Source organism: Cimex lectularius, unplaced genomic scaffold, assembly GCF_000648675.2.
Source record: "Cimex lectularius strain Harlan isolate CLEC.00 unplaced genomic scaffold, Clec_2.1 scaffold42, whole genome shotgun sequence".
Classification (NCBI taxonomy): Eukaryota; Metazoa; Arthropoda; class Insecta; order Hemiptera; family Cimicidae; genus Cimex; species Cimex lectularius.
The window spans coordinates 1,530,465-1,546,180 of NW_019392754.1; the positions used below are offsets into that span (position 1 = coordinate 1,530,465).

General features: G+C 31.9%; 1 protein-coding gene across 2 annotated transcripts in view; it reads right to left on the reverse strand.

Moving 5' to 3' along the window:
* The window catches only part of LOC106673913 (transcriptional repressor scratch 2-like), a 129,446-nt gene extending 116,002 nt beyond the window's left edge, over positions 1 to 13,444 (reverse strand). For both annotated transcript variants that reach the window (XM_014406302.2, XM_014406301.2), the window contains exon 1: positions 12,965 to 13,444. In XM_014406302.2, coding sequence (XP_014261788.1) covers positions 12,965 to 13,100 — 136 coding nt within the window. In that variant the 5' untranslated portion in view covers positions 13,101 to 13,444. The remainder of the gene's footprint in view (positions 1 to 12,964) is intronic.
* Between the last annotated feature and the right edge of the window lie 2,272 nt (positions 13,445 to 15,716).

Consider the following 15,716-nt stretch of genomic DNA (forward strand, 5'->3'; position numbering starts at 1 on the left):
TACAATCTCGATCAGACCGTACAAACATTATCCACTGTACAACAAACTATACCAGTTATTTTCCTACTGTTTGTATTTTTTGTATTTTCCTATTGTTTATTAAAAGTGTATATTAAGAATAATATATGTAAACACTCATACACGTAAATAAAACACAATAACTAACAAAAAGTAACTGGAGTTTCTCTCAAATCATTTTTTACCCGGGAAAATCAGACTTAAATACTTAGCTAGTATTTTAGTCGGAGAGAGCTGATTAGAGGGAAGGCTGTAATTGGAGAGATGTCTCTCTTTTCAGAGGGCTTAATGTGATTACAACAGGTAACGACACGAGAGCACGTTCAGACATTACCGGCCTTTCCCAAGTGACCAAAACATAAACTTTGGACAACTCTTTTTTTGTTGCTTCGCAGGATTAAACTTAGTAGAAAATCTTTACAAAAGCCAGACGACAGGGAGAAGCCTTGTGATTGCAGCAATATAAAATAAATATTTACCAGTTTACAAAACATTTTCACAATTTATTTACAGCATTATTAATAATATTACAACAAACGATTAAATAGACAAAGTAATAACGATAAATGTTTAAGTGCTGTACTTTTTTTTAATGTAATAAGAAAACAAAATTAATTGGAAAAAAGAATTTCTCTAAGAGATGGTTTGTTACTAACTGAAAAAGCTTTTTTTTTCCTATCAAAAATAATGATTAGAATGGGCAGGTTGTACCAATTTTCATTTTAATATTTTTTCACAATGGTTTGGGTTGATCAATTATAAATAATAATTAGATAGGACAAATCAAACCATGACCAATATTCACACACCAACCAATGTTTTTTGTTTTCGATATATTACAGTACGACATTTTGGATATTTTAATAGAAAGTAAGACGAGAAAGATTTATGAAACGGCCCTAAAGTGCAAGGTTTAAAAATATTTTAGTGAAGAGCCGACCATAGGTTCAACAACACACAAGAAATAATTAATTATTAACAACAATAAAAAAATCTCTTTTTCCCCGTGTAATTTAAAACAACAGCCTTACAGTGTGCGATAATTGGTGACAAAACAGATAAATAATAATAAGAGAAAAAAAAAGATTCGATGTAAAACAGCTCGGTGCGAAACGTCAGGAACAATGAGGACTTGACGAAGTGACTGACACATTGTGTTGGAGCAGAACGATCAATACGCACTGTGGTCGATACGAGACTGAAAGCATTCGTTTATATGTAAACAAGGACTCATTCATCTTCTTTTTTCATCTCCCAACTCGGTTCCACCATTGTTACAACATTCGCTGTGAAGATATCATGGGTGAGAGGCCGGCCAAATCTAGTTGCGCTAGTTAAGGGGATGAATTTTAAGCTTCCTTAAATAAGGGGTGGTAACTCATTGCAAAGGGTTTTTACACGGTAATTGTACAATCAAATGTCACTTTTTTTTAACATATTTTGAAGTTTTCTCATTTATAATTCATTTATCGATATAAAAAAATATTGCTGTATAATATTTAGTTTATTATTTTATATAATGATTACTTAGGATCGTGAGTTGCGGTCTGGTTTGGTGAGGTTTAGACAAAAAGTGTGTTGAGAGATATTACTGTTTTTTATTAATAAAAAAACAAATATAAATATTAATAAAACAAAATTTATATTAACCAGACCCGAACGACAAAGCATCGTGATCGAAAATTTGGTTGGATAAAGAAAATTTTTTTCTATATCTGTATCACAACAGACAGCATCTCATAATTTCTAAATAAACACAAAATATTAAGGCGAATCAATAAAAAATGTCCGTTTTAAGAAACGAATTATATGTGTGGTGATTAGTGATCGTTAATTGATAATTACTCAGAAATCGTGAGATGCGGTCTGGTGTGATGTAGGTTTCAGAAAAACATTTTCTTTATCGTGCCAAAGTTTCGATCTTTATTGAGATCGTCTTCAGGGCCTGGGATTTACAAACATTGTTTACATTTAACAAATACATGTAGGATGTGGAAAAAGTGAATTTATACAATGCAAAATATATATATGTGTGTGTGTGCGCGCGCGCGCGTGCGTGTGTACGCGCGTCTCTTCTGTTTTGGGCCCAACACTGAATTCGGAGAACCGAAAACAAGGTCCCAGAGGTTTTCTGATGTTTGGGCCTGACTACAATAATTTAATTTATTGATCAGGCACCTTTTCTTTAATATGTTTCATTCAAATATTCAATTCAAACCAAAATAAATACGAGACCAAAATATTAATTAAATTTAAATCTTTTATTACAATTTATTTTCAACAAAAATTACAATTTCTTTTATTAATTATTATTTTTAATTTAAAGAATCTTTTATTCTATAATAAAACCTATTTCAGAATCTACAAACATTAATTTTAAAATCGAATTTAATTCTCGTTTTATAAAGTAAAGTTAAATAAAGAAAATTATTATTGCTATTATTATTAATTTTTGACCACCAATTGCAAAATACAATTAATATTTTAACATAACTTTTAAAATCAAATGTTATCTATCTCTTTTAGTTTTCTTTATAAAATATATTTTTTGGGACAACCCTTTTTTTCATTAAAATACAATTATTATTTTTAGTTTTCTTGACGTCAAAATATAAAATTTACTCTCTTGAATTTTGCGCACACAAAATTTTTCTTAATTTCAATAAAACAGCTCTTAACCCACGGAGGACAGAAAGGAAATTGTTTTTTTGACTGAAAAAAATAGCCCTTTCCTAGCCCCTACTCCTTTCACTGTCAGTGTGTGGAGGGGCATGGCGGTATATTCAAATCGAAACGTGACATATATATATATATATATATATATATATATATATATATATATATTACTTTGATTGAATTTATAAAAAAAATAAAAAAATATATTTTGCATTGTATAAATTCACTTTTTCCAAATCCTACATGTATTTGTTAAATGTAAACAATGTTTGTAAATCCCAGGCCCTGAAGATGATCTCAATAAAGATCGAAACGTTGGCTCGATAAAGAAAATGTTTTTCTGAAACCTACATCACACCAGACCGCATCTCACGATTTCTGAATAATGACCGAATTATATTTTGACATGTAATGACCAGATGATCTAGTCCCCTGGCGATGGCTTGGGTTTCGAATGAATAAACAAAAGAAGAAGAAAACCTCTGGATTCTCGACCACGGTTCTTTCTCAGAATCAAGAAGGCAATATATTTCCGGTTAAGGACAGATTGACAGAGAAAGCTATGCGTAATAGTATATAAATGGTTTAGTAAATAAAGTAAATTACACGACCTTGCTCTTCATGCTCATGGGGTGTCTTTCCTTCCACCTTCTATCTCATACAGCACAGATAACTCGCCAGTTTTTCCAAGAAATCGATGGATATTCTCACTCCGGGGTTTCCTCAGGGTAGCCTCAACATATTTTACACAGCTGACAATCCATTGTATACTCAAACTACCACACATTTGCAGAAGATACAGCGATCCTGTCTTGTAACTCCGACCTTGTCATTTCCGCTCGAAACTTTCATCATCTCACACAACTTCGTATGTAAATAAAATAGTAAAATTTAGACAGACATGGATTCCTCTGATAGTAGGACACGTCCATTTATAGAAAAATTAGCAATGCACATCCATGGAAGATTATTGAATGTATTTATACCTTATGATTCACGTATCATCTCTACTTAGGAGACACTCTAAATAAAGAAGACTGTCGTTTTGTCCTACATTCTATAACAGTTTTGTTCAGCAAACCTCTGAGAAGAAGTAATTCTAGAAATAAAACCCAAAATAAGAGAAATATATCATAAAATTATATAAATAAATGAGATATCTACAAAAATGACTCACAATCAGATAAGTTTAAGAAGATTCAAAACTAATCGAGGCGTCTTATTCTGGTACAATCATGGAAATAAAATGGTTATGCCTCACACCATTAATTTTCCGAGCTCAGATCAATGCAATGGAATTCAGTGTGTAAGAATTAAATAAAATAAATTAAAAAGCGATCAGATATATATTATAAGATAGCCAAGAAGTACTAAAGATTCTCCAGCACACAAATACTAACTACTTGTGTAGGGAAGCTTAAAATATTTCTAGCCCTTGGGAAAAAGCAATGAGGTAACTCTTCATGCATACGATATAAGACATGAGGACAACAAATAGGCTGGAAAAGTAGCAAACTGGCAGGTCACAAAGGCTGTTTGAACTGAACAACTGGAAAAGAAATGTCGACACACTGGATAAATTTGTTAAGTGTGAAATAATCAAAAAATTCCCTCAGCATCAAAACCAGGAAAACAAAAATATTTATCTCTCTCTCTTCCACTTTCTCCATTTTTCTCTCTCTCACTTTCTCTCTTTCTTTTTTCTCTTTCTCTCTTTCATCCCCTCTCATTCACTTATTCCCTATTTCTCTCTCTCACTCTCTCCCTTACTTTTTTCTTTTTCTCTCTCTCTCACCCTCTCTCATTCACTTATTCCCTCTTTTTTTCTCTCTCTCTCTCTTTTGCCTTCTCTCAGTAGCCAGAATGGCCTAAAGACAAAATAGGTCCAATAATCCAGCATAATTCTTGTTTTATTGTTCTACTACCTCTCATATTATTTATAATGTTTTATTAATTGAATTGGAATGTTTTATCGAATTCTTTAACTTCCCGTCCTACATCTAATATTATTTTTATATTCCAAATTTTTTCATTTCATGATTTCAGTTTAAGATGAAAATTTCGACAAACCAAAAGCTGTCTAAAAAATAGTGTTTGCTTCTTCAGAATTTTAGAACCAGCTCTAAGAGCATTACCTAACAAATTACAGCCTAGCAAATCGCTGTCAGGCAAAATTTAAACTTTCGTACGTTGAAAATCTACGTACCAAATATGTAGTATGTGGGCATACTTACATATATAGAACATACAGCTCACCAGAAGATCTCTTTTTAACGGACAACTCTCGAAAAAGGACTAAAATTACACTACGACAATCCGTTAGCAAGACGTTTCGTTTGGTAAACAAGGAAATCCATATTAATATTTTTAAAAAAGTCCAGTTTTGGAAATATAGAAGAAAAATATAAATTTTATTTACAGTAACTTACAGGGTAACCAATGGTGTATAAAAAAATTGAAAGAAAGAAAAATAATGTATTTTATCAACTTTTATTATTATTGTTTATATTAGTTATTTAAATTGAAAAGGAAATGAAAATGAATAAATCAGAAAATCTTAAAGGGATTTGTTTTTCTATGGTTTTAAATGTTTTTGTTATTTTTCGTAGAGAAAAACTGGCTTCCCTAATTGTATTTCAATGTCTTTAGACCTCCCCATCCTTAATGTCAAATAGTCTAGACGATTTTCTTCTTCCAGTCGGTCGGCACTCTGTGAACGCCCCATATAAAAACAGATTGATGGTCTAAGTCGCCGTTGTGAGTTGCGACTTTCCATAAATTACCGTTTAATGGGTTTTAAATTTTTCAGAGTGGGGGGGGGGTTGGAAGGAATAAGCAAACGTCTGAGGAATCGTGTTGATGCGCTCTGCAGTTAAACCCTGTACGGAATAAAATTTCTTTCCTGGGTGGTAATTAATTAGAAGGTGAAAATCGAGGGTGGGACTGCTGAGGCATGCTTAACGAGGTTTGGACTATTCATCAACTGAGAAGGAGCAGTCGCTAAACAGTTTCCCTGGCAGGCCACGGTTTACCAACTTGGATGATTTGTTGTTTTTACGTTGGGGGACTTGTTTTAAATACTATTCGGATTTTTATTCAAATCTCTTCTCTTTTTTCCCTTGTTCAACCATTAGTCGCTCATTGTAGTCGTTTGCCGGAAGCTAAACGTGATTGCCAAAATTATACAAATTCACGCGTCAGCTGGTAAAAAATACAATAATGTTTTATGTTTATAAAGTAACTGACGTTTTTGTATTTGAAATTGACCTACTAAAAATTCTTAAATATGATAAATCGAGAAATGTTCTCGCTCTTAATCGTAAGAAAAAATAAAACATAACGAGATAGAATTGAATTGATTATAAATTTTCTAGAGTTTTTGTTAAATTTATAAGTATTGAATATAATTTCAAGGTTTTGATAAAAATGGTGACCAAATAAATAACCATACATTCCATTATAATTTTTTGACGTATCTTCATAAGGTCTTTGTGAATCACACACCTTATAAAGATACCTCAAAACATTCCATTGTAATTACTGTCAGGTCTATAAAATCTTCAATTTTAATTATATCATTCAATTATATATTCTTAATGTAAGGTATTGGTTGAAATGAAAAAGTTAGAGTCACGTTCGAATCGCGCTCGTGACACAAACTTTTTCATATCAGCCAATAGCTTACATAAAATTTCATTAATTGAAAGAAGTTATTTGGTCAATTGGACAAAGGAATATAACGGATTTAATCATATATTAATTAACGCTAACAAACCGTAAATATCATTTTATAAAAGCTATAAAAAGTTGTATTTCCATTTCATTCCATTAAAATATTAATCAAAAAATGCTAATTGTTTTGAATTTTAACAATTAAATTGACTAATTAGCTTTAATGAAATAATAATTTACATATTAGAGAGGTTAAATTTTAGTGTAAAGTAAATCATTTAAAAATTAAACATAAATACTACTAAATGTTTGTATGAATCCAGTGCCAAATTTATAATTTTTTGACAATTTTAATTGGGCCAGATCAAATTGTATTATATCAATCATTGAGAAAGAGGATTGGACAAGAAAAACTCGAACACTGGAGAAAAGCACCGTTTCTATGTAGGCAGGATTTGACAAATATTATAGGTCTCTAACCCACCACTGTCCTTTTAACTGCCACCTGAAGAAGATGGGCAAAACAGGGCCGACTTTGACAGAAAGAACCAGAGGCATCGGTACATATCCATTCTGAATGTGAAGCATTAGCTCGTTTTCGGTAAATTATTCAGTAACCAACCAAATGAAATGGCCACGGAGAGCTTTAGTGAAGTATACTTCATTTTAAACTTATTAAATTCACTAGTTTCGTGGTCCGCTTGACCAATTAATTCATTTGTCGCCGAGAATCAAATTGATTGCGCGACAGAAAAAATGGCAAAAAGGAGGAAAAATTCAAAAGGTGCGGTTATGATGGGAGGTTGGTGTCTGAGTGGATAGAGGTCACGAAAGCTCAAGTGGTAGAGCAGCGGCTTATCAAGCCGAAGATCTGGGTTCGAATCCCGCTCGTGCCATTGACTTTTTTATCTCAACTGAAAACCTTAATTAATTGTAAGATATTAATTGATCACGCGGATCACGAAACTAGTGAATTTAATATATCTAATTATTTCTTAGTGAAGGAAAGGATTGTTATAATTCTTCACCAATCCCCCAGCCATTAAAAACCAATCATGATCAGTATTAAAGTATATTGATATTTTCTATATTATATTACTGAACTAAAAACTATGAAAAGCAGTCAATAAAAATATGAAATAAATATCTCTTTTCAAATTTATATTCGTTCCAAATTCGACTTGATTTTAGCCTGGTAGTTAAATCATTACTGGGCTAACTGGTATTAATTCCAGATCATTCCACACATAAGCTGGCGTGTCAACATGCCCCTCAAAAAGTTTAGTCGGTTTAACATCTTTCAAGTGTACATTTCCGTGCTAATTACAACCCGATTTTAATTGGTTGATATCGAATATTTTTGTTTTGATTTATCAAAAAGTCCTCTATGGATGAATAGAAATAAAGTTTTGATTTCTTTTAAAATGGTTATACCACAGAAAAAGATTTACCATATTATATGTTTTTGTAACACGAATGATCTTTATGGCCATTGATTCTTTTGGGAATGTTGCATGGTTATGTTTCTTATCGCTCATACCAACAATAAATTTTTAATGGCCTTATGACTCAAATATTAGCCAGAGAACACATTGCTGTTTCATCGTATTTGTTCCTTTTTTTTTTGAAGGGGGGTTACTGTGAAAAAAAGGCAAGGGTGATACGGTGGGAATCGAACCCACGACCGCGAGGTTTAGGAGCCAAGAGCACCTTAACACTGCGGTACCAAGTGATCGAAATTTTTACTTTTATAAAGATTTCATAAGATTAAAATAGGCTCTAGCGTCTTGAGCAGTAGAAAACGTTAAACCCTGAAAATCTACATGGAGTTTCTGTTCTAACATGTTTTTTCTGTGAAGCATGCTTGTGGCACGTCTACAAGGTTTCGAAGCTGTTATATCCTCAACTTAGATTCAGATTGCTTTAGAAGTTTAGAAAATCGCCTTTCTTTGTACTTGATCTTTTACCTGTGCCCAAATTTTTTCAGTTGAAAAATATAACCAGATACAATTAAAAAGAATGAACATATTGAGAGGTGGAAATAAAGAATTTTTTTTTAAATATAGTGGTAAACAAAGATACTTTCACCTTCATAATAATACGTTTAATAATGATTAAGAAAATTTTACAGCACCTGTTCTAAACTTCACCTAAAAATTAATAATTCACGTAATAGAAATGTTTCAACAAATCAGCTGCATTCCCAGCCTTATCTGTAATAGTGTAAAATAAAAGATCGGAATAATTGACAAAAATACGTTTGTAAAGAACAATTCACAATCAAACGGGAGACGACATGATGCCGATTCTGTCATCCTACAAGACAAGAGGGCTGACTAAAGGCAGCCTAAAAACCTCTATAAACCCGGAGAGGGTGGATTACCCCCTTCACTTCGAAGAAAGAATATTGCCACCGTGACATTTTCATTTTAATGAGAATGTTCCGTATCTGCTGCTTGTTGTGAAATACACTTTTACCGTTGAGTCTGTCTAAAAATAGTCGGACTAAAGAGATGTAACATATCTTTAACCTTTTGTTCACTTTATCTTCTTTTTTTTTAGCCTGAGGTGTTTTGCTTATACTTCGCTTCCGTGATCCATATATATATTAAGTTGATAGCATCACTAAAAAAACCATTTGAATATTACACAATGAAAATTCACTTTTCTGTTAATAAATTTGACTGTACCGGATTTAGACGTTCAGTTAATAATATATTTAAACGGTTTATGATCTTCTGTCGTTTTTTTACAAATAAAACAAGAGGAAAATGCTAGCAATTATGATCTTTTTGTAACTAAATTATCTATAATTTAAATAATTTATATATAACAATTTTTAATAATACCTACGACCACATTGGCAAATCAAGTCAGATTTTTGATTCCATCTGACATTAATTAACGTGAAAGTAATCGGACAAGGAAAAAGAACCAACTACAATATAGGAAAAAAAACACGTGTTAATAATACTTTTGCCTATTTAAAAGTAAGTATCAGGATAACTCAATGTATCCTCCTGTCACACTGAATTTGAAATTTTTTTAAATTTGAAAAAGTAATATGGAATTGTCCTGTTAAAATGATCAAAATACTGGTATCTAAAAATATGGTTAAAGGAAAAATGACGAGAAATGGTTTATGTAATTTATGAAAATAAATAGGCCTAAATACGTAACTAATGTTCAAAAAATGTAAACGTCTTTTTTATATATAAAAATTACAAAACTTTGACAACAAAAAATTACAAACTTTATTTAGAGAAACGACTTTAGGAAAAAATAAAAAATAAAATAAAGTAGTATAATTACATTACATAAAACATAATTTCTGATGTTTCACAATTGTAATGTAAAGGACGGTTGAAGTTCAACTTTTTAACATTGTAAATGTTAATATTTGTAAACCATGTAATCATAAAAAAAATTCAATGACCCCTTAAAGTAGGAATATTCCTATGAAATTTTGGCTAATGAACTTCCTTTTCACTGTTTTTTATTCAACTGAAATATTATTGCTGAATCGCTCAAATTAATATACAGAATGGAAAAGTTTAAGTGTTTTAAGTGTGATTGTATGATTGTCTTTTATCTTACAGAAAAAATGTATAAACAAAATATTAAAAATCATTTCAAATGTACCCTTGTAGGGTTCTATTTACTAAGATAAACTCAAAAATTTAAAACGATTGAAATCATAATTTTTAATGTTGTAATTATATCATTTTATTTGGTAACCGTGTATATCTTAAAAAAAAACAAAAAACATTTACGTTCTCTTGAAATATTTCTTGAAATTTGACAATGGAACTCGGTGTTATTTTGTTTTATATTTAATATCCTTAACACAGATTTATTTTTGTTTAGATTTCAAATATTATTGCTGATATCAATTACATCAAATTAGAAAACAGAACCATAAAATTTTATAATTATTAGGGTGATTGGATAATTATCAAAAATATTTGTTTGTTTTGCAAAAAAAATACAAATTCATTTCAAATTTCCCCGTGGTATATCTTGTCCACTTACAAACATAAATTTATAACAATGGAAGCAATAATTTTTAAAAATGTAATTATATGTTTGCATTTATTAACCGTGTATATAATTAAAACAAATTTAAATATCCAGTTAAAGGTGGAATATCCTTCAAAATCTTGGAAAAGGAACTGGGTGGTGTTTTTCAAAATTTTAATATTACTCATTTTGTATTTATATACCATTAAAATATCATCAAACATATCTAATTAATATGCATTATCGCAAAATTTTAGAATTATGTTGGTGATTTTATAATTATCAAAATGAATTATTCATACTGTAAACAATTGTAAAGAATAAATTATATTTAATTTCAAAATTCCCCGTGGTAGATATCATCCAATACTAAGTTCAACACATAAATTTATAAAGATTGAAGCCATAATTTTTAACATTTTAACTATATGTTTATATTTTTAACCGTGTAAATCATTAAAAAATTGCTATGTCCTGTCAAAGAAAATTTCTCAAAATCTGGACAAAGGATTTGTTTATTTTTTTTTCATCACTAACTAACACTCATAGCTAATATCAATCGCTTTAGATTAACCTGCAGAACCACAAAAGTTTAGAATTATTAGGATGATTTAATAATTCTCAAAAATATTTGTTCTTTCTTACGTCACTTCCTAAAGTTGATAATTTCACACCATTTTTTATAAATAATTAATTTTTTTGTCCGTGATAAAAATTCGTTGATTTAGTATGTAAACATCTTTTTAAAAAGATTTGACACACTTTAAATAATATGATAAAAGTTTTGAAATTTTTCTAAAAACTATTCTATTTCTTTTAAATTTCGAAATATAATTTTGTAAATAGATATATTTAAAAATAATGCTGAAAAACAATTATTTTATTGACCATTTTTCCTTCTTCTATTAGTTTTCTACGTCGGCTATACATTGGAAATAAATATATCTACAATTTCACTTCTCCATGTATGACAAACGTTAAAAAACATATACATCAAAAATGTCAAATACATTAATCATACACTATTTGTTTCTTTTTAATCTAAATGGACATCCCTAGGGGTGGGGGGTCAGCATTTTGACCGTTTTATATCATAAGCATTAATCTATTTCAACTAAAGTCATGTTAAATTGTAAGTATACGATGCTTGAATCTATCATTTCTTTAAAATAAAAATAATTCAAATTAATGACAATGTTAATTATTACTTTTTCAATAAGCTAAGGTTTCTGATGAAGACCACATTTTGATCGAGCAAGAAAAAATAATTATTGGATATTCCAAAAAAAAACAAAAAACAATTCTAATAAATATATTTAAAAAGTTTTATTGTATATTGCCTCCCCTATCTAGAAACAGCATCAAAACTACTGTTTTCCCGTAAAATGTTTAAGCGGGCCTTTTCGAACAGAAGATAGCTTTATGTGGCTCGGCAACATAACAAGCAACACACGGACCAAATGGCATTCTACAGGTAGCTGTCAGTCGAATAGGGCGCAACAGGATGAGGTATTTGGCACGACCTTTTCTCTATATTGGGTCAATAATAAATAAAACAAAAATCTATCTCTAGTTTAAATATCCAAAATTATGTGTCTACCTGTTATATTTTCGTCCTTCGTCTACGCAATCGGTGACGTAATCGATTCGTCACTTTATTGCGTGATCAAAGCATTTATGGTGTATAATGCTCGTATACAGTATATAAATTCAGAATATGTTGTGGTTAAATATGTTAAAGGGTGTGTCAATAATTATTAATATTTAATAGTTTCTCCTGTGCTATTTTAAAATTATGGGTCGAACAATTTAATTACTAAAGAGTTAACAAGTGGTTTTAAAAATTGAGAACACAGATTACATATATATATATATTATTAATTTTTAATTTAAAAGTTATCCTTTTGATAAAGCTTTTTTAGTTTAGTTACGACGATGGATGAAATTTATAATCTGTTAAGGCATCGTTTGGAATAAATGTAATAAATGTCATTTAATCGCATCATGCAAGAGAGTACATTTGTCAAGAAGATTAACCACCTGTTAAGAAGTGAAATCCGTAGAAAGCGGGTTAGCATTGAGCCGGCATCAGCTGAGTCGCCTGAAATGGGTAGAATTTCTCTTTGTCATTTCGTTTCTTATTTTCTTTTCTTTAACCATTGTCTTAGAGGCGGATTAGTGACAGCTAATTCTTGTCGAAAAGTTAATACAGGTTTTACCCAGTCGATTATGGCAGAAGAAGGGTCGAGTGTATTAAAACGGCATTGGTCTAAATTTGTCCGAGGTAGTATTTATCGGTTTATTTCCGTGGGGGTTTAATAAATTCAGGGTAGAACGCGCGGATCGATGTGATATTGTAACGACCGTCGTGACTCAGTGCGGCTCACATCACGAAAAGGAAGTGTTAACAGGCACGTTATAATTTCAGGGCCGTGCGGTTCCCCGGACGGGGTGCAACGAGGGTAGTTTTAATACCGGCAAGTGAATCACGAGGCAGGGATCAATATTGGGGCTGTCCGGCTGGAAGACAACCGACAGGGGATAAAGGTTAAAAAAACTCAATGGAAAATCCACTTACCGTTATCGGTGTTCTGTTCGAAAAATACTTGTTCCTCGATTTGAGCCTGTTCCTGGCTGGTAGCACCTTCGGGACTGTTTTCACGTTGGTTCTGGTATTTGTTGCACGCTTTCTTCACCATGTAGCAGCGCGGCATTTTGCTACTTCATCAGACGGATCGGACGAGGACCGAGGGGTGTCCGTGGAATAATTACTTTCGGCAAGAATCTTTTCAATCGACCTGTCCCTTCATCGATACACACACTTTATTAATCTCGGCTAAATCACAGAGGTGACATTCGTTGTAACGTTGCACTTTTAAGACAAAATTAGGCACGGTTTGTTAATTGTACGTTAGAGTTACAGAAAGAGAGAGAGAAACGGATGTCGAGAGAGATAGAGAGAAGACACACAAACGGAAAATAGATACGAGGAAGATGCGAAGTGAGAGGCGAACGGGTATATGCTACGATCCACCACTCCCTTTGGAGTGGAGCGTGGGGACGCTCGACGTCGGGGGTGGTTTTGATGGGAGCATGCGCCACCGTCCCCACCACTCATCGACCCGTACGGGACAACACCTGTTACCAACCCTTATATCGATTCAACCCCTCATACGGACGATCCGCACCCAGACGCACGCTCCACTCTTCCCACTCAATAATTACTATTCCCAAATAGTCATCTACTCAGAAATCACCGGATGACATCTCTTATCTCATAATAAAAAGCATTTTGAAAAGACTCTCGGAATTGTTTTAGTCCTGATAACAATCAATCTGGAAAAAACTGATTTCAAGGAGGCAGTAGTGTGTTTATTATAGTTACACATATAGACATATGTTAGCGAGATTTATAGTACATACTTCACACTCCGAATAAGGAAAAACGAATATAGGATCATAGATTTTATCAAACAGTAGTTATTTAACTTGAGTGAAAAAAAATTATTTTAAGTAATTTTCTAATTGATTTTTTTCTGCCTTTTTGCACAAGTTTTTTAAGGTTATTATGTATCAGTAGGCTTGGGTTTTTTCGTAAAGAAAAAACCAATGAGCGAAATGGTATTTACTAAGGATAAATACATAAAACTAGACCTAAAACTGTCCATAATATACAACCTAATAGAAATAGACGTATATAGAAAACCCACAACTACAGACACTATGATACCAGCGGATTCTTCCCACCCATGGTCCCAAAAGGCTGCTGGTTTCATTTGGCTCATAGACCGGATGTTAAAACTTCCGCTAACACCTGATAACTATAAAAAAGAATTAAAAACTATTAAAACCTTAGCAAAAAACAACGGGTATCAAGAAATATGTATTGATAGGTTGCTAGCTAAAAGAATAAAAAAATTAACTTTAAACGAATCGACAATAGGACTCAATCACCCCACCACAAATGAATCAGTAAGTTTCCGTTGTTTGCCATACATTGGTGAATTATCGGAAAAAGTTAGTAAAATTTTTAAACAAGAAGGTTTTAGAATAGCTTTTAGAAGTACGGGTTCACTTAAAAACATCCTCTCAAAACATAAAGACAAAGTAGACATCTTGGCAAAAAGCGGGGTTTACCAACTCAATGTAATGATTGTGATATTAAATATATAGGACAAAGCGGTAAAGAAATAAAAAAAAAGGGTAAAAGAACACTTGCCTAAATCGAGCAAATTTTCGGAATTTAAGGACCATCTAAAAGAAACAAAACATAATTTCCGTTCAAATTTAAATACAAGAGTGTTACATAGTTTCAACAAAGGGAAAGAACTAGATTGGTTTGAGAAATTTGAAATTAAAAAATGTAAAATTGAACTTGGTAATAAATGCATTAATAATATAACAGATTTTGATCTACCTCCCATTTTAAATATATACATAAATAATATCAAACATCCAAGTAATTAAACTAATTATTTTAATCGTTATTATTTTTATAGTAATTTATAGTAATATTAAGTATTTATTATTGTAATATTTATTTGTGTTATAATTTCCGCGTTTTGCACGTTCAAATTGAGCGCCATTAAAAAAATCAGCTGCTAATTGGAACGTCGCGTTGGCGGAGGTATCAGCGGGTTCACTTTGGCAATTCATGTCGAGAGACGTGGTTGTAGAAGTCCTTCAACCTGATGATGAGCTAAAAGGCTCGAAATCCGGATCGTTGCAAAACAACTTACTGCGAGTAGGACCTATCCTTTTAAAAAGTACATAAAACTCTTCCATAAAACTAGCTCAAAAGAAATTGTTTTTTCACAAACGAATTCCGATTCTTTCTAAGCATTCTGTTAACCAATAAATATGAATTTTCTAAGAAACAAACTAACTGTTCCAATTAAAAAAACTATATATATGTATGTATTAATACTATGTATAATGTCCTCTTTTAGCTAACAACTGTGTATACATTTTAGGCATACTGTTACTATATTAAAGTTGTTACTTATTTCATAAGGAATTTCACGCATTGATGTTGCAACGATACACTCAGTTGTTGCAGGTCTACTGGCTGCGGGTGGTAATAAAAAAGCCTTTTCTGGAACGGATCTCACACGTGCTCCATGGGATTGAGGTCTGAAGACAATGGAGGAAGAGGCAGATGGTACATTACCAGGATTTGTAAACACTGAAGAACAACTCTGCCTCTTGGAGGCCAGACATCGAAAATCCCTACCAAAGAAATCCCTGATTTTAGGGATGTATTCCTCGATAATTTCCTAGACATGACGGACTGCGGTGAGGTTCCCTCAACAATATGCCAGTACGCCACC